Genomic DNA, 21017 nt, shown 5'->3' with positions numbered 1-21017 from the left:
ACAGCATTTGCCTTGCAGGAGGTCAGAAGGACCCTGTGCTTCACTCAGGAGCTGAAGCTGGAGGAAGGAAGGGAAGAGAGGAATGGAGAGCAGGTAGGAAGATATTTCAGGTGCCCAGCTGGAGTCCTGAATAAGCTGTGCCATCACTTAACACCCCAACAACCCTCTGTGAGACACCTGAGAGCACAGGAGCTGTGTTTTCATCACCCTTCTCCCTGCTGAACCTAAACAGAGCAGCAATATTCCCCAAGCAAACAATCCATGTATGGTTTTCCAGCTGCCCTGAGAACATCTGGAAAGTGCTGTTTGCATTCTTTCCACATCCACCGAAGCATCAGGATGGTGAAAGAGCCCAAAGTAGCTGATGACATCATGGTCTCACAGGCAGAGGAAGCTGTTGCTCTCTCCCAGCCCATTAAATGCTGAAAGCTGGCGTCGTCTGGCCAAAGTCACAATAATAGATCAACAAGGCTAAAAAAGCTGAGAGAGAAACAGAGGGAGACAGAGCACGTGAACACCAGGAGCTGCTGAGTGTGAGCCAACACTCAGAAATAGGAAACAGCTCCAGGCTGGATTCAGTAAAAACAGCAGCGTGTGGATACTATAAAAGGAAGTTTGTTCTCACCATCAGAAATATTTACTAGTATTGAAATGATGGCCCATCACAGCTTTACAAGAAAAAAATAATCCAGCTTTTTAAACAGCTCACTGGAAAGCTGATGTCATATGAGGCAGAGCTCTCATCTCTGAGATTGTCATTTCATCACATAAGCAACACCCAACACCACAAATTAACTTTTCCATGGCCTAAGTAAGCTTGGATTAGGCAGAGACACCACAAAAAGTGCTTGATTAAGGTTTTATAGATGAAAGCAGAAGCTTGAAGGATGACATCCAGAACCTGACCCAAGGAGAAGGGAAGGACAGAAGGTGGATTAAAGCTTGCACAAGGATGCTGAAATGATCACAACAATCAAAAAAAGACAAGTTTGGGATAAGAGGCAAACACTGCCAGATAGATTTTGCTCACTGATGTGTGACATCAGTAAATCCAAACGATCACCAGCCCAAAGGAAAAAGACTGGCTATGTGTAATCTCCTGGCAGAATGATCAATTGCTTGGAAAAGACACATTCTGAGCTAGGAGGGTTCACAGTCTGGCACAGGAACAGCACTCCTCAGGGTTCCAGGCACCTTCTCATCTGATACTGGCCACAATTTATACAATTTCCTCAGTCTGATCCCTGTTAGTGGAAACTGCAATGGGGTTATGCACTCGGAGAAGGGCAAGGGAAAGCCCAAATGGCATAAAAGTTTGACAACGATGGAGATGGCATGGCCAGGACAAAGAGCCACCTTCTTCACTCTATTTAAACCCCAAGTTAGAAGATCTGAAATGTAAAGGATTCAATGACAGCTAGAAAAGTGTGTTTGTGAGACACCACAGAGATCAAATGCAATGACAGAAGCCCAAAGGGGCTGCATTAATTACATGTATTATAAAAATAAGTAAATCAAGCAAACATCGCAAACAAATCTGTGAAGTTGACAAGAGTTATTGTAACAGGAGACCTGAAACCCCAAGAAATGAGAGATTTCTGGCAGCTCCTATCAGAGCTAGTTATTGTAACAGGAGACCCAAAACCCCAAGAAATGAGAGATTTGTGGCAGCTCCTATCAGACCTAAGGGTTAAAAATCTGCCTGCACTAGAAAAACCTTTCTCCTTTTGCCACTGGCTCCTTGCCTACCTCCCAGAACTGAAAGCAATCCCAGGAGAGCACTTACACTGTGCTGGGAAGAGAAAAGAATGAGGATTAGACAGCAGAGATGATTTGTAATGCACAGGGAGGAGCTGTGTGCATGGCAGAGGGGAACAGGTTTTACCTGCCCTCAGGTCAGACGTTCCTGCAAGCACCTGCAGTAAAAATTCCAACAGGCCTCCAGGTTCCTGAGGCATTGGTCACTTGGAGGAGTATTTGTAGCCTGGGAACAGAGAGGAACCTTGTGCTGTGTTGCAAGAGCTGCCTCCCTGCTGCAGCCCAAGCAGTGGGAGGTGTGAGCAGTGCTGCAGGGAGCCTGGGTGTGCAGAGGGGCTGTGGTGGTGTTCACAGGGGTCTCAGGTTGAGGGAAGAGATGAGGATCTGGCTCCATGTTTCAGAAGGCTGATTTATTATTTTATGATATATATTACATTAAACTATACCAAAAGAATAGAAGAAAGGATTTCATCAGAAGGCTGGCTAAGAATAGTGAAAGAAAGAATGATAACAAAGGTTTGTGGCTCGGGCTCTGTCTGAGCCAGCTGACTGTGACTGGCCATTAATTAGAAACATCCAACATGGATCAATCCCAGATGCACCTGTTGCATTCCCCAGCAGCAGATAATCAATGTTTGCATTTTGTTCCTGAGGCCTCTCAGCTTCTCAGGAGGAAAAATCCCAAGGAAAGGACTTTTCATACAAGATGTCTGTGACGAGGGGCTGCACCTGCCAGCTCACAGGGCACCCTGTGCCACCCATGGCAGAGCCTGGGAGTCATCTTTCATGACCAGGAGGAACCAGGGTGTAGGTTTACAACTGCTCCCTGAACTCCCTTAACCTGCAGCTCGTGCTGCTTTAGGAAGGGAGGCATCACTTCACACCCCCACGGCAGGCACATGTGCATTTTCCACTGCACCTTGTTTATATTTAGCTTTTGGCAAGTTTCTTCCTCCCCTCACAAAGGCGAGACTTGTAAGGAGAAATTGTATCTTTTGAGCTGATCAATTAACATCGGTTCAGAGTGGAAACAACAAACTTGCTGCTAGGAAAGTTCTTCCTCCAGGTCATCCCTGTTCTCATAAAGGGAAGGCTGGGCCTTGAAATTCCAGAATTTGAAGCTAAAGATAGAATTAGGCTGTCATCAGTACAACAAAGGAATTTCCTGACACATCTAGAGTGTCTTTTCTTTCAGTGGAGAGCAGGGTTGCAGACAAAGAAATAAAAAAAGCCCATTTGGCAATGTCAGAGGTTTGCAGGAACCAACATCCATAACTAACATCAACTAACTACCTAATAACTAACTAATAACTAACATCAAATAACTAACTAATAGCTAACATCAGCTACAATGGTTTTTTATCAATCCAAGAGTTGAAAGGACACAGCAAAAAAACTTTCTCACCTTCCTCATGGGAATGTCAACAAACTGGTAAAGCAGCATCACAGAGATGAGCAGGGTCATTCCTAAGAAGGTTCAAACAGAGAATTCACAAATCTTGGTGGGATTAAGGCAGGTGTGGAGCAGAACTGCAGCTCTCTGATGGACAGGAGTGCCACATTCCTCTTGGAAAGAGTGAGGTGAGATTGAGGTGGTGACCTCAAAGGAGCCAAACAAAAGGGTGGCACATTTCAAGTGCCAGCAAGTGCCAGAAGGATTTCAAAAGCTGTACCTACACTAATATTAACAGAAGTATATCATAGAATGACACAATGGTTTGGGCTGGAAGGGAGCTTAAAGAGCATCTCATCCAAACCCTGCCATGGGCAGGACACCTCCCACTATCCCAGCTGCCAACCCGGCCTTGGGCACTTCCAGGGATCCAGGGGCAGCCAAAAAGATTTCCAAGAGCAGCTGAAAGAATTCTGCTGGCCCTTAATGGAGCTTGTCTTAGAATCATGGAATGGTTTGGGTTGGAAGGGAGCTTAAAACTTATCCAGTGCCACCCCTGCCACAGCAGGGACACCTTCCACTGTCCCACTGCTCCCAGCCCTGTCCAGCCTGGCCTTGGGCACTGCCAGGGATCCAGGGGCAGCCACAGCTGCTCTGGGCACCCTGTGCCAGGGCCTCCCCACCCTCACAGTAAATTTTTTTTCCTAATATCCAATCTAACCCTTCTATCTGGCAATTTGAAGCCATTCCCCACTGTCCTGTCATTCCAGGCTCTTGTAAAGTCTCTCTCCATCTTCTTTGTAGCTTTTCTAGGCACTGTGAGGCCACAGTTGTGTTACCCCAAAGCTCCTCCCGTCCAGGTGAACAATCCCAGCTCTCCCAGCCTTTCCTCCCATCCTGGTGCCTCCTCTGGATCTCTCCATCAGCTCCGGGTCCTGGCTGGGCTGGGGCAGCTCTGCAGGTGGGGTCTCACCTGAGCTGTCACTGTCAGGGCTGGGTGAGGGGCAGGGAGGGCACAGCACCCAAACAATGCAGTTTTTTTTCTAGATTTGATGCTTCAGCTGCCTCCCCAGAGCAGAGGATGAGCTCACTCCCTCAGCAGCAGCTGCCTGCCAGCACTTTATGTACACTTGAACAGTTTCAAGTTTGGACCCGAAATATTTCAGGAAATGAAGTAATAAATACATTATTTCACTGAAGATTTCCACACCTCCAAACAGAAGAATCCTCTCTGACATCTCTGGAATCTGAGAAGAGCTTTTTCAACAACTCTGTAAGGCGCTGTTAAGTTTTTCATGAACAAGAAGCAAAGAATGTGACGCAATTAAAAAACCCCAAGAACTTTTAAGGAGAACTAAACTAGACAATGGCTAAATTCAAATGTCCTGTAGCAAAGGGAAACTGATACCCAAAGGGGCTCATATCAGAGAAGGAAAAACATTAATTCCTCCTTCAGTTTCCAGCATTTGCCCATCTCTCCCTAGCACAAAGACAGGATGAATGCACAGGCCATGGCACCTAGGCTGAATTCCTCCCAAAATCACTGATGTGGAGTCCCTGCAAAGACCCAGCAGAAGCTCTGGAGTGAGCAGAGCAGAATGTTCTCATGTACCATTCTCAAAGGTCTGGTTTCACTGATTTACCTGGGGGGTCAGGGAAAGGCTGTTTGGGAGCTCTTGGGGTGTATTTTGGATTCCAGTTAATCAAGCAGAACTGTAACACATTCCCATGTGGCACTTGGTCACAAAACAGAATTTGGGCACTGTACATCCGCAGCAAAAAGATTCATTTTTGTCCCTTCTCAGAAATTAATGCTCACAGGCATGGGAAAAATGGTTTTATTCTTCAGGCAGATTATGTTTTTCCCCAGGAGAACCAAATATTTAAACATCAATCTTCTTTTTGAACCATATTGGCTCTATTGTAGGTACTTCAGCACGTCCTGACAGTCAGAGGCTGTGAGCATTCACTACAACAAATTACATTTTTCATGTCAAAGATGATTAAGAAAAACTAAAAACCCAACCAGTATCATGGCTGACATTCCACTTTTAGCAGGTCGGTGGTGGTGTAAATACACCATTGTCATCTTGGCTCAGCAGAAAGGGTCCATGGCTGTGATTCACCCACAAGAATGTGGGTGTTGAAACAACACTTGGTTCTCCACCTCCCATGCTCACCAGCTTGGAGAAGTGACATCTATTTTTCAGCAGATACCACATTTGGAGCTGAGGTCACTAATTCCTGGTGACATTACTCACTCTCAGTAACGAGTCCAGTGTGGAGTGAACAACCACCTTAATTTCATTACACATCAGCAGCTCTGAGATCTCTTTGAACAAATGAGGCAGCCTGGTGCTGCTGAACCAATTTGTTTCACTGACAAAAAACCTGAAGTGACTTGCATGGACAACACATTTTCCAGCAGACACAGAATTCACTATGAAGTTAATCAAACACCTGGCAATTCTACAGCAGAAGTGACTGAACTACACAAAGGGGGAATTATCAAATACAGAGAGAAAAAGTCAACTTTGAGGGTGTGGAGGATCCCTCACTGGGGATATTCCAGAACTGTCTGGATGTAAAAGGTTGGACCAGTGACCCACTGTGGTCCCCTCCAACCTGACCCATCCGGGTGACTCTGAAACAAGGGGTTTGGGGTCAGCAGAAATGCCATCCCTGGTTGTTTCCCTCTTGGTAAGAAACATGACTTCCCTGAGAAAGAGATGGGCTGCAGGCTGAAAAAGAGAGAAGCAAGACAACAATAACACATAGACATGGGGTGGAAATAAAGAATAATACACCTTTCCAGGCTGAGATGGTTCCTGATCAACAAAAACCCTCACTCAAGGGCTCCAGTTGAAAAGAGCACAAAGAAATAACAACTCCTCTCCTCAGCCCTTCAGTGGGAGGCTGATTTGGGCAGTGCCACTCAGATTTCTGTGGAGATGCCTCTTCTCACACAGAATTTATGTATCTGCAGTACAACTAATTCACTCCCAAGGCAGGAGGCAGGAATGAGTCTGTCTTTTCACAGCCCCTTTGAAACCATGGCTGTCACAGCAAAGCCACTCTCCTTTTTTTGCTCTAAACCTTGCACAGCAGCTACCACTGCATCTTTAGGCAATTTTCTCTGCTCTCTAAAGTGAAAGAAGGCTAAGTTGGCCTTTGAGAAGCTATTTCATGCCAGAAGTGTTTCCTTGCCACTGCACAGGGAACACAAGTGGGGTTAAAGCAGTTACCAGACCTTGTTTACCCTCTGCTTGTTTGCTGCCCCTCGCCATTGATCAGCAAGGAGCTGCAAACTGCAGATAAAGCCCAGTGAAATATTGCTGCTGGTTTCTCCCATTTGTCAAGTCCTCCTTGCAAAGGGGACCAGAGCATGGCTGCAAACCTCAAATCTCAAGAAGGCATGAGGTCACTGTTTCTCCACACACACCAATTCCTGACTAAACAAAGAGCTTGCTTGTTCCTGACAAAGTCCACTCATTACATACTCACCAGTAAACCCAGTTACAACGTGGAAGAGAGAATTTCTGCTGTTACACGCTGTACTTGTCATGTTCAAGAAATGACACACAGGCAGCCCATGAAGACATTAAGTTTTAAAAACTCAGTCTTGAAAAAAAAAAAAAACAAAGGTGCTTTTTGTCAAAAGAAGATAAAGTACTCTATTTGTTACATTTTTTTTTTCTTCAGGTGGACAGAAAAACTGCTGCACTGTGCATTTCTGGGAACATTCATTCAAAACAACAATCCCAGATGGCTTTTGGTGAAAAAAAAACACCAAAAAAATTACAGCACTGTGGAAGATTCAGAGAGAGCAAGGCAGGTGCCAAACTCAGCCTGGGACAGTCTAGCCTATGCCAGCTTACATTTGGTTTTTGATAAGAGTCACTTTGAGGCAGGTCTGTCTGATAACAGGCTTGAAAACATCCACTGCCTTCTCTTTGAGAGCATCTGTCATTCAGACATTCTAATAAACAAATTCATTTTTAGGCCACATCCCTCAGAATTACACAAGCCTCTCTAATTACTTCATGTAGATATCAGTGAATCCAGCCAACTCCAATTTCTATTTAAGTGCCTTTAAGGAGTCCAATCATCCTCAACTCTGAGGATTAATCTGCCCTGGAGACAAGGACATAACCTTGGGATTTGTCACTTGAAACACTTCTGTTCTTCCTTTTACCATTTCCTATCTGCCTCCTTGAACCTTGTTGTTGTTTTACTGAGCAGAGAGCAGACATGGATGGTTCCACCCCCTTTATCTGGGTTCCCCACAGACCTGGTGCAGAGACAACCAGCTCTTCCCACAAGATTTGTATATCTGGGTCTATTTTGAAGCTTGATTTCACGACAGAAGAGCTGCAGGGGCAATTCAGGAAACCAAGGCAGGTGTGAAGCAAGAAGAGAATGAGAAACCTCAGCCCCACTTGAGGAAACACATCTGAGTGCACATGAAATGAGCTGGAACAATGGTTCTGGAGAGTCTCCCCCATCCCACCACACAGCTTTGTTCCCTCAGATTCCTGCTGCTCCCACCTCTGGAAGACCCTTTCCTAGAGACAGCACAAGAGTTTATGGACTATGATTCATTCAGTAGCTGCTACTATTAAGGCTCTTAGCAGAGACAGCAATTACAGCTGAGAATCCACTTTGCATAAAACACTTCATCATTTTGGAGGAGGACATGGGAGGCAGAGAGAAACTCAGTCATGGTAAATATAACTTGGATTAAGTCCATCTGACATTCAAAGATGACTGTGCACAAACAGCCTCCATGTTCTCTCTCCAGGAATGCTTCAGAGGAGGCTGGTGTTACAAAGGGGATGTCAGAGTTTAACCACCCTGTCTCAGCACCTTTCCTTCTCCCCTTCCCCAAATCAATGAACCTTGGAGGCAGAAGGGGAGGAAAAAACCCAGGCCATGTTGGTTATTTTCCATGTGAATTCATGGTACAAAAGGAAGCTCTGCCTGCTGTCAGAGCAGGATCATTCAGGCTGGAGACACGAATGGAAACGCCCTGGCTTTAATCCCCAGTGGTATTTCTAGAGAAACCTTCCCAGCAGAGGCATGCTGCTGAGTGACAAGGAGCATTTCTAGCTGTGTGCTCTGCTGACTTCTCAGCAGCTTCTCTGCTCATCTCAGCAAAGCCTTAAAATTTGGAAGTGCCCAAGAGGAAACCTGGCTCCCTCCAGCTTGGGCACAGTAGAGTCTGTGACCAGCCCCTGGAACACCCAGGGATGGCATTCCCCATCCTCTCCCCAGCATCCAACACATAAATATGAAATAAACTAGATTTTAAGGCTGTAGCTTCTAGATAGGAATGGACACTTGGAGCTCCTGGGACCAGAGGAGGCTGCAGAGCTGAGCAAGGGCCTGGAGCATCTCAGTGCCAAGGGAAGGCTGAGGGAGCTGGGGCTCTTCAGCCTGGAGAGGAGCAGGAGCCCTCAGCCCTGGGGGTCCCTGTGTCCCCCAGTCTGTCCCCGTGTCCCCCTGTCTGTCCATCCCTGTGTGCAGAGGTCAGAGCAGGCCCATCTCTCCCATGCCCAGCCATGGCCCCAGAGCACCAGGCAGGGCCTGAGCCCAGCCCAGTCTGTCCCTGTCTGTCTGTCCCTGTGTCTCCCTGTCTGTCCCTGTGTGCAGAGGTCAGAGCAGGGGGAGCCCCGGGCAGGGCTGATCCCAGCAATTCCCCCCACAGGAGGCAGAGCTGCTGCCCTGGGCAGGGCCCAGAGGGGCTCTGGGGGCTCCTGGCAGAGCAGGCTGGGCCCTGCTGTCCCTGAGCTCGGGGATGGAGCAGGAGGTGGCACCAGGGACACTCTGCTGTGCCCTGAGCTCGGGGATGGAGCAGGGAGGTGCCACCAGGGACCCTCTGCTGTGCCCTGAGCTCGGGGATGGAGCAGGAGGTGGCACCAGGGACACTCTGCTGTGCCCTGAGCTCGGGGATGGAGCAGGGAGGTGGCACCAGGGACACTCTGCTGTGCCCTGAGCTCGGGGATGGAGCAGGGAGGTGGCACCAGGGACACTCTGCTGTCCCTGAGCTCGGGGATGGAGCAGGGAGGTGGCACCAGGGACCTCTGCTGTGCCCTGAGCTCGGGGATGGAGCAGGAGGTGCCACCAGGGACACTCTGCTGTCCCTGAGCTCGGGGATGGAGCAGGGAGGTGGCACCAGGGACACTCTGCTGTGCCCTGAGCTCGGGGATGGCCCTGCTGGAGCAGGAGGTGCCACCAGGGACCCTCTGTGGTCCCTCCAGCCTGAGCCATCCAGTGGAACTGCTGCCCCCAGACCTGATCTCTTGAGACAAAAAAACCCCCAAAATAGATGGGGCTAGAAAAAAGTAAGAGAAACTAAGATGGCATAGATCATACTCCGGGGTTACTTAAAAAATAGATTTTAAATTAAAATTGAATATCTTAGCTAAGAGTTTCCAAGCTGTTTAACAGGCAGCAACTGCTCCTCTGTTTCCTTGGGTCACTGCTCCCAAACAATGACTTTGGGACAATCCATCCCTGCTTTGCCAACAAAGCTGCTGAGCATCAGGAGCCCAAGCACACCAGCTGAAGAGCACAAGCCATCAGGTGGCTTTTAAACTCTTCAGAGGCCATCTAGCTCTAAAAAAACCAAGCAGGCTTAGGCACAGTCTCACTGCACCAAAGGCAGCAGGTACTTCTATCAGAACACACTTTTCTGGCTTCATTCCCTCCTACAAAGCACATCAGACACTCGTGGTAAAATCTTGAAAAGCAAAGCTGTTACTACTGTAAAAAGGATAAATCTAAAGCCACCAATTTAGCTTTCAACATGACAGCTCAAGCTGAGGGGAAATACAGAGGTAGAACAAACAGCACAGCTGTGTCAGGTTTGCACACAAGGCGCTCTTTTGATTAGCAAAATACCATTTACTTAAAAAATAAAATCCCAGACGCCTGTCTGAAGTAGCTGGGGGGAGTTTTACTGCTCGCAGTTGTTGAAACCATCCCTAGAACTCCTGTGCCCAGGACCAGAGATAAAAAGATTAACCTCTTTACTTGTTAAATTGATTTTATTCACCAGTGTAACAGCTGGGGTGTTCAGAGATAGTCTGAAAGATCACTTACCCCATTCCCAAGGACAGAATATGTGAAATAAAACAGCAAAGGTGGCCCTGGAGAACAGCTGGGGTCTGGGGCACAGAGAAGGCAGGAGCAGGACACAACTCTGCTTAGTAACCCTGCCCGGAGCTGGGCATCACCGGGAGAGGAGAGGAATAAAAAGAAGCCTGGCAAGGGACAAACACTGCTCAGCAATGCCCTGGGCTGGATTATGTTCCCCAGGTGCTTGAGAGCTGCTACAGGAAAAAATAAGTCAGATGTGACCAGAATTTTGGAGCAAGTCTGTGAGCTAGGAAAGGATGGGCTTTAATTGGGGAAGCATCAAGAAAAGCCTGTCCTTTTAAAGCAAAGCCTCTCTTATTTGACACAAAAAAAGGGGTGAGTTCCAACACGCTCTGCATTTTTAGTTCCTGTGCTCCTTGCTGTACCTGTGCTGGGCAAAAATCTCCAATTTTGCTCCACAAACCTAGCAAAGAAAGAAGAATTTCTACACATAGTAAATCCATTCTAAAACAGGTGAAGAAGTGGAGCTGCCTTATTCTTACACCTTACTCTACAAGTGTATAGAAAGCATTAATTTTTCTATTTTCATTGAGAAATACTAGCTCAAGATTTAATTCTGAAATCCTTTCTCTAGCTGTTTTCCTTCCCACCTAAAGTCTGACAAGTCTACAAGAACACTTAGCTCCTACAACCCAGCACAGACAATAAAATCAATCACTCTTCTCCCAGTCCAACCAAGTAGGTGAAATGTGTTTAAATGAATGGGAAAACAATGGCAGGAAGTCAGCAGCAGGGGCAGAAAATAGGAACTACTGACTTTTGAGCACTTCATTCTGCTAATTCTTTGTTTAGATGACATTTCTATGTTTCCTGTCTGCTGGCAGATGAGAACATGACGTGCAGGGAGCAGCTCAGGACAGCTCTGGCAGAGGCAGGCTGTGATCCCAGGATGAGCAATGGGAGCCAACAGACCTGAGTTTGTTCTGCTCACTGTGTAATTCCTGTTCCACTCAATTAAACCTTTCTTCTTCAGCTCGTTCACTCTGCACAGCAGCACCTGGCAACATCTGCCCACCTCTCCTCCAGCACGTGGCAATCTACAGATGGAAAAATGAAAATATCTGAAGCTAAACTAGCAGAGCTCCAAGTCCTACCTGAAGGAATGGTTGTGGGGATTTTTAGGTTGAATATTAGGAAAAGAGGATCTGGGGCTTTGTCCAGAGGGCCGTGGGGCTCTGACCAAGGGTGCCAGAGCCCCAGGAGAGTTTGGACAGCACTGCCAGGGATGCACAGGATGGGATTGTTGGGGTGTCTGTGCAGGGCCAGGAGCTGGGTCAATGATCCTTGTGGGTCCCTTCCAGCCCAGAATATTTATGTTCTCTGATTCTTTGCAGGAAAGCAGCAGGAAGGTGGCTTTAGGAACACAAACTGGATGTGCTCTGCAAGAGCCCAGCTTGGTTCAGCACCAGGGCTGTGCCTGGAGAGCAGTTTGTGAGCAGTGCTGGTGGTTTTGGGAATTGGGACACAAACTCTGAAGCGTGTGCTAAGTAAGATAAGTGATCCTGCTAATCGCAGTTTCACACAGAAAATAAACACCGAATACACAAACACCAAAGCCAGGCCCCGAGTGTGAGCTGGAGATGCAAATACAGATTCAAAGCCCGACCAAGAAGCCGATACTTGTAAATACCAAGAAGTTATTAACACATTTTATAAGATTACACCCCCGTAACAGCAGATAAATTACACAGCTCATTAAGCAATGGGCCAGTCCTCATTTACACACAATGGGACAATAACACACACACACTGCAGAACCTGGGCTTTACTGCACAAACTCTCAAGGCTTCAGAATTACAGTGGAACTGGTTAATCCTCAATTACTTTGAGCAAGCTCTGATATGAGAAGGACCAGACAGGGAGGTGGAGGGGCTGATGGAGTTTTAAACCAGTTTATCTGGACTGCAGGCAGGTGAAGACTGCAATTTTTCAAATGCTGTATGACTGACTTCTCACTCCCAACATCACAGCAGTTTTCAAAGCAAACAGGATTTTTTTCTGACCTGCTGGCTCTCCACACTTACAAACCCAGGAGTGAAATGCAGGAATACATTTCCTTGCCAGCCAGCTCCTCCCTCTTAATTCCAGTTCCAAGAACATAATGAAACCAACAGAGGAAGTGTCTGAAACAAGGAGGAGTACTGAGAACAAGAAAACAAGGCTAGGCCAGCAGGACTGTCATTAATTATATAATCCAGCCTTTGGGTAAGTGGACATTTAGGGAAAGGGGCTGAGAGAACCTTGGAGGCACCAGCCTGAGCACATTATGTCATCTGGCCTGCTGGTTACTTAGCAGGTACAGGATCTGCACAGGGACAGAAAAACAAACCCATTTATTTCTAGGACAAAACCCTTGCAGTCCTCACAGCAGCTGCTGAAAAAAGGCACAAAAATTCATACATTCTGCTCTCACTTAGCTGGATTCGAGTTCTCCTTTTTCCTCCCTTCTGCCTGCTCTGTGGTTCTATTATGCTGCCCTGCAGAACACCTTTTGCCAACCACGTGCCAAGTTTCGTGGTTTTATTCTTCCAGTGCATATCAAGGTGTTCTCTCAGGAGTATACTCAGCAATTGTATTGCTGCAATATGCCAAAACTGCAACTATTTTAGGTGACACTGAAGGATGGAAGACAGGAAGCAGTACATCACTTTTCTTTTTCCTGCAAAATAAAATGTAAGGCTCAAACACATTCCAAAGGCAATTAGGAGGAGGAGGAAAGTATAATCTCAAATACTCAAAGGTGGAGTCTTGCCAGCAAGCATTTTATTTCCTTTTAGGCAGCGAAGCAGGTGTCAAAATGAAGGATGGAAATGTATTTTTAATAAAGTGAGCAAATTACACTTTGCTTCATCAAAACAGGAGAAAAGTGTCACGAAGAAGAAATGCTCAAGCAAGGGGACTGGTATTTAAAGGGATCCAGCCCTTTGCTGGACTGTAAGAGCCATTGTAGTCCTGAGTGGGAGCAGCATGTTCTGGAGAACAGAGAGAATGGGGAAGAGCATTAAACATGTATGGCTGCTCCCCGAGCCAAGCGGATTGTTCAGATACTTGAATGCCACAAACTGAATGGAACCTTCCTGGTACAGAGCCTTCAACTCAGAGATTCTGCTTCCTGCAGCTCCCCAGCACTTCCACCCTTCGTGATCCCCTTGGTGCTGAACATTTCTCCTTTTCCCAGTGGGACATGTGTCAGTTCAGGGTCCTCAACCTCTTGCCACATTCCCTTCCCACAAACAGACAAAAGTCCTGATCTGCTGCAGACACTGAACAAAGTTCACATCTGGACAGTGATTTCCAAGAATTTACCTGCACACAACCAGAGAGCTATGGAAAAAAAGAGCTGTACCATAGTCTTTGCCACAGCTTCCAGGAATCACAAAACACCAAGGCTCTGCTGCTGCCTTGCACTGCTCAACACCTTGAAACAAGATCTGGGAAGAACTATTTGAGCATCAGAAATGTGCAGGTTTTATTTGGGGAAGCTCCTTTCTGGTTTAAGTCCCAGCTGTGCTTGCTCAGCACAAAAATCAGAGATTGGTACAAAAGAGCATGAACAAATATAACATCTGGGGAACCAAGAAAAAAAAAGGGGAGAGAGGGATAGGTGAAGAAAACAACTCCATATTCAAAAGGCTTCCCTCAAGAGCACACAGGCCAATCCACACCTACTGCAGAGAGAGATTTCTCCATATCAGTAAGAGAAACTCCTGTCCCATATAAGGGATTAAAATATTTTGTACTCTTCCAGAATATCAGTAACTCTGCAGTGACGAGCTCAGGGTCTCCTATTCAGATTCCAATCCAAGAAGACAAGAATTTCTGTACAAGCTTCTGCATCTCAGTCCTCGTTTTTATTTGCATCCAAGTGTGTTACCGACAAGCAAGTACAACTCTGCTGCATTGCCTGCCTTCCAAGTCTAGTCCCTGGTTTAATACAATTTCCAGGAAATATCTGTATGGATGCTTATTAAAAAAACAACTGATACAGACTCAAGAGCTGCTACTCTGCAGGTTTACCACTGGTTTCTGGTCCAGATATAACCTGTTATAATGCAGCAGCCACATTCAGATTTCACATTTCATTTAGAATGACACAGAATCCAAGCAAGGCTCAAAAACTTCACCTTTATCAGAAAACAAGGTGACATTTACATTCCTGATGTTTTAGGGGGCACACAGTGGTCTGCAGAAAGGAGACAGTCTGGAAGCCAAGTGATCTGCTTTAGGGTATAATTGTCAAATAAAGACTAAGGAATCATGACCTGAAATCCTGTTAGATGTAATACAGGCCTGCACATTTTAACACAGCATTTTGAAGGCTCCTCTATTACATGCCAATCTTTCTGGCTTCTCTGAACTAAACTAAATACATCTCATTTGGAAACATCCTTCAAAAAACCCAAACAGAAAAGCAAACATCCAAACACACACAATTCAGTGAGTTGCATTGGCCAACTTACATCTTGTGTGTGTCTGCCATGATTATTACTGAAATACTCAGACATTTCAGTAAAAAGAAAATTTACTACTAAAATACTCAGGCATTTCAGCAGAAGGAAAATTTTGTAGATTGTGGCAAGGCTGTGGTTAATTTTTTGGCAGACCAAGTTTTCCATTTCGAGAGCAGCTGGCTCTGTACAGGAATACCTAGACATCACTTCAGGGCTTGTGCTTGGACAGAAGACAAGAAAAACAGATGATTCCCCCCTCCTTCCTTCATTGCAAGACTATTCTTTCCTCACCACCTCCACCATTTGAACTACATGCCTAAAAAATACACCAGCACACTTCAAAATACAAGCTGAACAAGGTGCCCAGTTCCCAGCCCAGGCTGGTGGCATTGCTTCAGCTCTGTTTACAGTGTGATTCAGTCATTTTCACAGCAATGAACTATGATGGCATGAAGGAAGCATCTGTGTCACCAAGGACTGAACAAAGGAGGACAGTTAAAGTTCAGAAGGAACAATGCAAAACTTTCCTACAGAGCCAGACTTTAATATTTCCCTACTTACTCAGGAAAAAAAATCTCCACTCTGATGATATTTTGAAAGAAATGATGCACTAGGGACACTTAGAAAGAAATATTTACATACATGCAGACCATGTATAATCAGTTATTTGTGGCACAAACATCAATAGACTCTGTCTGTACAGCTCTGCCTGCCCATCTGACTGCTGTGACTGCAGAATAATTTCTCAGGTGCCCTCAAAGGGCTATTGTTGAGCCAAAGTTAGTCATGGCACTGCTTGGCACCCAAATCCACGTTGGTCATTACGTAAGGTGGCAGCAATACCACTTGGCAGGGTTGTTTACCAGTGCCATTGCACAATGTGAACTGGAACAGGCTCCAGACGTGGCTGCAGGTGGGGATGGAAGTGCAGCCACTGCTGAAATGAGCTCAGTTTGTCAGAGCATGCTGCCAACAATGCCAAGGTCATGGGGCTGGACTCAATGATCCTTCCAACAGACAATATTCTGCCATTCTGTAATTCTGTAAACCTGGAACCACCCAAACCAGAGCTGTGCTACAGTCCCTAGACCTTGATTTAGGAACTGATGGCCACCAGCTCGATCTCATAGAGAAATTAATATTTTGGACAAAATCATTGCAATCTTACTGCTCTTAGCACAGGGAGTATGTTTGGGTTTAAGTTAGACCTAAGAGTTGTGGTGGGGAATGGACAGACTGATGCTCAGACTTGTGACCTGGCACAGTTGTGAAATCAATTCCTGCCCAGATTAATGAGCACAAACCAGGGCGTTCTGGGTGATTTTCAGTCTACAGAGAAAAATCTTTTCCAAATTAAGCATCCCTCAGACACCTCCTCATTTACTTGTTAAGGCAAATAACTTGATTTTAGTCTTCAGGTTTCAGAAAAGAAGGAACAAAACAGTCTTTCATGGTCCCCTCATTTTTCTTTTGGTCAGGAATCGATTTCACAGCTGTGCCTGCTCACAAGTGGGAGCATCAGTTTGCCATTCACCATCACAACCCTTAGGTCTAATTTAAAACCAAACAAACTCTCTTTGCTGAGAGCAGGAAGGTTGGAGTGTGCCAGCTTTGGTTAAGACTGAACAATTTGATTTAAAAGAAAACCTTCAGGAACTAAAGCGAAGACCTGCCTGTGTCCCAAAACAATAAAAATGATCCATAGGTCTGAATCAGCACACCCACACTGAAATACCATTTATCACAGACATGCCAAAGAACAGCTGACAGTGGGAGCCTGTCATACTGTGCAGATGGAATAAAAGTTTTTGCCTTCTACTCTAGATCAGCATTTAAATCTAAATCCTTTCTAAGCCTGGCTCCTTTCCCATGACCTCCAAAATCCGGGTATAGCACGTTGTTACTTTATACAGGTTAACACATTGTGAAAAAAAAACCAACCAAGCCCCAAAACCAAACAAGGAACAAAAAAAACATCACAATGATTAACTGTGGGAAATAAATTCTGAATCTCTCAGTTAAAAATAAAAGTAAGGATTCACAGACATTTGCTACTCTGTGCAAAACACCTGGCCAGGGCACAACTGTGAATTACCAGGATTAGAACAAAAACTTGATTTCAGAGTGGTCTATTTAAGTTTTTCTCAGTGTAACCAACTAAGATGGTTCAGAAGTTTCATTATTTCACAAACCCATCAGTAACCCTTCCATGCAGACAGGCAGGTGCAAGGAACAGCCACCAGCATAAAGAGAATTTGCAGCAATGCTTCTCCCCACCATGTCCTCCTCCGCTGCAGGGGAGCCGCTTCATCCTTACATCTGTAATTCTCATTTTTATTTGTGTCATTCCCAACACCTGAGCAGTCTGAAGTCCCAGCACCAGCTCAGCCTCCTGCTAACAGGATCACACAACATGTGGGATCCCTCCTGGCTGGCTCTCAATCACCACTCAAGATGACCCAGGCTTAGAGTTTAATCTAATTATGATCTGACCTATCCTCAGAGGCTGCAAGTGTGCAGGTGACACCAGATTTAAGGGCTCCAAGGGGAAATACCCTTTCAGCTCCAGTGAGAGAACTCAAAATCCCCCATCCAACACATCCAAAGCTGCTTTGCTGACACAAGTTCTAAAAACCAGGAGATGAGCAAGAAGGGAAAAATCTGTCTCTGTCTTTCAGCCAAATGGGTGTTAAAAAATAGGAAAAGAACCAGGCCTGCTGGAAATACAAACTGATTTAGTAGTTCTGGAGGAGGGCTGGGTTCTTGTGACATGCACTGAACAGACCTGTACTGAAGGCTCCAGTCTGGAAGCTGAAAATTTGGTTCTGTACCAACATCACAGCAGGACTGGGGGGATTAGTCTGAATTAAATGCTTGGAAAAATGAAAAGCATTAGGTAAATACTGAGTACTATTAAAACCCTGAAGATACTTGACACAGAATAATTATTATTCATGCAAGATTACTGTGAAAATATTGGTTTATTTATGAATTAAATAAAGTTTGTATTAGGTAAGGGAACCACTGATAAGCCAAGAAAACAGAAATCCTACAGAAAAAAAAAAATGTACAAAAAAGTACAAGTACCAAACCAAGCTACTTCCATATCAGACTGACTGATGGAGAAAACTCCCAAAAAAGAATTTTGGTTCTTCAATCTAGCTAAGTTTAAGACAGGGCAAAGAGATTTAGTCCCATGGAAGTAAATTATTTCTTTGACTTTTAGTTGGTGAAGATCAGGGAATTTCTGGTCCTGGGCTGTTTTAATTACTTGTCATTTGTGTCTCATCATCTCCAGAAGAGGTTTGGGCAACCTATTCCTCCTAGAGCTTTTGTGGAAACAGCTCAAAGCCTGAAACTGCAGCTGCTCCACAATTGCCCTTTCTACACCTGGTATCAACATCCTGCCACCTTAAAATACCAAAAATAAAGCTCTAAGAAAGGGGAGGATACAAAACCAACAAAACCTTGCCCTCCCAAATGTCCTTGGCAGAGCAGCTGAGGCCAGAATTCCTTCAGATGCAACGTGAAATGTGTGGCCCCCAGAAGAACACAAAACCTTTCCACATGGAATTCTGGACTCCAGAAGATATGCAGGGGCATTTCTGAAAGTTTCTCAGCAATCCAAACCCCTGGCCACACACAGGCATGTAAAAGGCAGGGTACCAAAGTGTATCTGCCAAAACATCCTGCTGAAATTGCTGTGAGAAAAATCTTGAAATTTACACGGTGAAAATGTCATTTTCATTCAGAAACTTACTCAAGGTGGTCCTTGAAATTTACACGGTGAAAATGTCATTTTCATTCTGAAACTTACTCAAGGTGGTGACCTCATTTCTCCAAGAGCCTTGTGTTGCATATTCTAGAGTTGTCAGGAAGTACCTGTGTGGTTTTTTTTTACGTGGGCATCATATTTTACCTACAACAGTAAAGTTTTCCAGCCTCAGCAGATTTTGTTCCACTGCCTGCACTATGAAAAAAACCCACAACAGCTAAAAAGGGCTCTAACCTTTGCAAGCCTTTTGGTCCTGAACTCTGTTCATGCTTCTAAAACAGGAAAGTGGTTTGCTGCACGTGACAATAGCTCCTCTGTACTTTGGATAGGAAATTCCTGTTATCAATGGCAGCTTTTGAAAAATTCATCCTTGCAGAAAAGCTGAAGTTCAGTGAGCTTATGTTATTTGAGGAAGAGCTTTGAAGTGTCTATTTCTAATCCTCCACTCTGAATGACAAAGGAGTTATTTGCAATTGTGAATCTTTAAAATGCAGATCTGAACTGATGTCTCTGTTTTTGTAACTCATTAACACAAACCCTGCAATTCAGCTTTTACTGAACATCTTTTTTCCATTCCAAAGTGAAGCACTAGTGCTGTCTCTTAAGATGATTGTGCTCTTGGTGAGCCAGTGTTTCCATTCTGAGACCCAACAGAAATTACATTTTCAAAGACATCAGAAATAACATTTTCTTTATCTGCTATTACAAAGTGACAGCCACAGCCCAGGATCTCTTATTGTTCATGTATTTTACAACTCTGAAAATGGACGGCAATAGGATTCGCAGCTGGCAGAATGTCTCCAAAGAAGAGTTTTTCTATCAAATTTTACACAAAAGCAGAAAGAAACGAGGCTCTGGGCCCCGGATCCCACATGATCCAGCAGATGCTGTTTCCAGCTTCAGCAAGTTTTCATTCAGAAGCAACTGCCTCCATGTTCAACAATGCCCCATGGATCACACAAGATCCTGTTAGCCTGTATAAATGAGAGGCCTGGTTTAGAATTACAGTAAAAATATAATAAAACACTGCACTATCACCATTTCCCATCTCACAGGGGTGCACATGTAGGGGTCATGATGATCCTACATGGAAAGGACTGTAGTTAACTGCATATTCCCAAAAATGTATCTATTTTTTATTGTACTATAAACGTTGTAGTAAAATCTGTATTAGAAAACTCATCAGTGCATCCTCCCCTTGACATCTCTGAACTTGGAAAGATGCAAATTGTTGGTTCAAGAACAGCTCAAAAAAGAAAATGAACCTGCAGTTGCTATTTTGGCTCCAGTGAAGTCAGAGAGGTCTTTTTCACTTCTGCTTTGGTACCTGACACTGCCTCAAATGGCCATGGGGATGAAGGAGCCACACAGAAAGGCCAAATTCTACAACTTGCACCTGCTCAAAATGGCAAAACCAGCGGTGGAGACGTCGATGTTGGTCCCCAGCCAACAGATACGTGGCACAGCTTTGGCACATGGAGCCAGCTGCAAAGAGTGACCCCTTCATATGCTCTGGGAGCTCCAGCCTAAGCAGTGAACCCCTAAAGCCACTGTGGGAGCCCCACTGGGATCTCCTAAAGCTACTGTGGGAACCCCACCATGAGAAATGACCCTCTGAAGTTGCTGTGGGAACCCCATCATAAGAAATGACCCTCTGAAGCTGCAGAAGGTGGGAACTCCAGCGTAAGGAATGACGCCCTAAAGCCGCAGAAGGTGGGAACCCCACTGTAAGGAATTACGCCCTACAGCTGCCATGGGAGCCACACCATGACCTTCTGAAGGTGCTGCCATGGGAGCCCCATCACAAACAATGACCCCTCTCACAAAAAGCGAGACCCCGGACACCTGCGGGAGGAGCAGCAGCCCAGCACCTCCACCCCAACACCCGCATCCATCACCCCGCGGGTTCCTGCTGCTCCCTTCGTCCTGCCTAGGCAACCCACACTGCACACACCCCCTTCGGCTGGATGGAACCGCACGATGGAGCTGGGCACAGCCTCCCTGCTCACAGTCCGTCCATCCATCCATCCATCCATCCATCCATCCATCCATCCATCCATCCATCCATCCATCCATCCATCCATCCATCCGCCCATCCCACGCGCACCCGCGGGCGGGGAGCGGCGCGGGGCGGCGGCGGGCGCTGCCCGCGGGGCGGGCGGGCTCTGTCGCGACTCTGGGCGACACTCACCTCCTGAAGTCAAAGGGCATGGTGGTGGCGGGCGGGCTGCGGGCGCCCCCGGCCCCGGCTGTGGCCTCGCTGCCGGCGGCTGCAGGGCCAGGAAGTGACGGCCCCGGCCCCGGCCCCGGCGCCGCGCAGCCCCAGCCCATTGGGCGGCCGGGCCGGCCGGGGCTTCCGCCGCCGGGTTACGGAGCGGCCCCACCGCGCTGGGGATCCGGGAGCCGGGAGCCGGGCTGAGGGATGCGGGATCAAGGATGTACGGGGTGAGGGATGCCGGCGGCCCGGGGCTCCCGCGGT

General features: G+C 46.2%; 1 protein-coding gene across 1 annotated transcript in view; it reads right to left on the bottom strand.

Moving 5' to 3' along the window:
- The window catches only part of ERGIC1 (endoplasmic reticulum-golgi intermediate compartment 1), a 54950-nt gene extending 34144 nt beyond the window's left edge, over positions 1-20806 (bottom strand). Inside the window, exon 1 of the mRNA XM_058034573.1 lies at positions 20730-20806. Within this exon, the coding sequence (XP_057890556.1) occupies positions 20730-20749 (20 nt within the window). The 5' untranslated portion in view covers positions 20750-20806. The remainder of the gene's footprint in view (positions 1-20729) is intronic.
- Between the last annotated feature and the right edge of the window lie 211 nt (positions 20807-21017).

Source organism: Melospiza georgiana, chromosome 15 (genome assembly GCF_028018845.1).
Source record: "Melospiza georgiana isolate bMelGeo1 chromosome 15, bMelGeo1.pri, whole genome shotgun sequence".
NCBI lineage: Eukaryota > Metazoa > Chordata > Aves > Passeriformes > Passerellidae > Melospiza > Melospiza georgiana.
This window is presented reverse-complemented; position numbering and strand designations above follow the sequence as displayed.